The sequence below is a fragment of the Chiloscyllium plagiosum genome, chromosome 44, assembly GCF_004010195.1.
Source record: "Chiloscyllium plagiosum isolate BGI_BamShark_2017 chromosome 44, ASM401019v2, whole genome shotgun sequence".
Taxonomy (NCBI): Eukaryota; Metazoa; Chordata; class Chondrichthyes; order Orectolobiformes; family Hemiscylliidae; genus Chiloscyllium; species Chiloscyllium plagiosum.
In genome coordinates this window covers 14,484,548-14,485,519 of record NC_057753.1, presented here as the reverse complement: position 1 = coordinate 14,485,519, position 972 = coordinate 14,484,548, and the positions used below count along the sequence as shown (strand labels likewise).

The 972-nt window shown below is 43.9% G+C and overlaps 1 gene segment (V, D, J or C); it reads left to right on the top strand.

The window, feature by feature from the left end:
* Positions 1-305: 305 nt before the first annotated feature.
* On the top strand, positions 306-744 carry LOC122543608. The segment is given in 2 exon segments: positions 306-351; positions 452-744. Coding segments are annotated over 2 exon segments (339 nt in total).
* Positions 745-972: the final 228 nt, after the last annotated feature.

Here is a 972-nt window from a genome sequence, read left to right as displayed (position 1 = left end):
TTTGAGGATATAGGTGGTGAAAAGTAATTGTGAGAGTAAACGATATCCTGATTCTGGGGAAGAGCTTATCGAGCATAGACCATAATCTGTCAGAACTTTCGGTGCAGTGACTGTCACCCATCTTGTGGATGTGTCCATTCATTGAGAGTGGGCTGTCTTCCTCCCGCCCACACAGCATCATCATTCACATAAGGCCAGAGATGTGCAAACATCTACAGACACCTCACCATTTTACGTGGGAGCGGAGTTTATAGAATGAGTGTCTTCAAGTATTCGAGTGCCATTCTGTACAGATGGTAGTGACAATGCGGCTAATCAGCATTTGGGTTGTGTTGGGAGCAATTCTAACAGGTAAGCATGGAGGAAATGCATTTCACATGTTGTTATTAACTCATAGGATAAACCGAGCGCAGTCTGGCTCTTTACATTTGATATCTGTTTTCCCTTTCAGACCCGACTAACGGAGATTCTGTCAATCAGTCACTCCCCTCAGATGTTCGGACAGAAGGCGATGTGGTGACACTAACCTGTACCTATGATACTACATCTATGATACACTGTTCTGGTACCCGACTGCACCAAGGCTCACAGCCTGAATTTATTTTGTTGGAAGATCCTTTTGGTGATGATCATAAAGCAAATTTTGTGCAAGGTCGTTTCTCTATGGATCTTCAGAATTTGGCGAAATTCACCAGTTTGACTGTCGCCGGGCTACAGCTGTCTGATGTTGCCATGTATTACTGAGCTTTCTGGGACAGCACAGTATTGATAACCAGTCTCGCCCCTGTCCAAAAACTTCCTTGAATCATTGGATGGGCTCTCGATTGGAGTTTGTGCAAATGGAAGGCTGATAGAATTAACTGTCAGATGTTCAAACTTGCACCAAGAGGAAATCAAATTAACTTTGGAACAAACTGTCACTCAATTGTTTCCCAGAGCCGCTGAGAAAATGAACTACAGACACGGAGCACT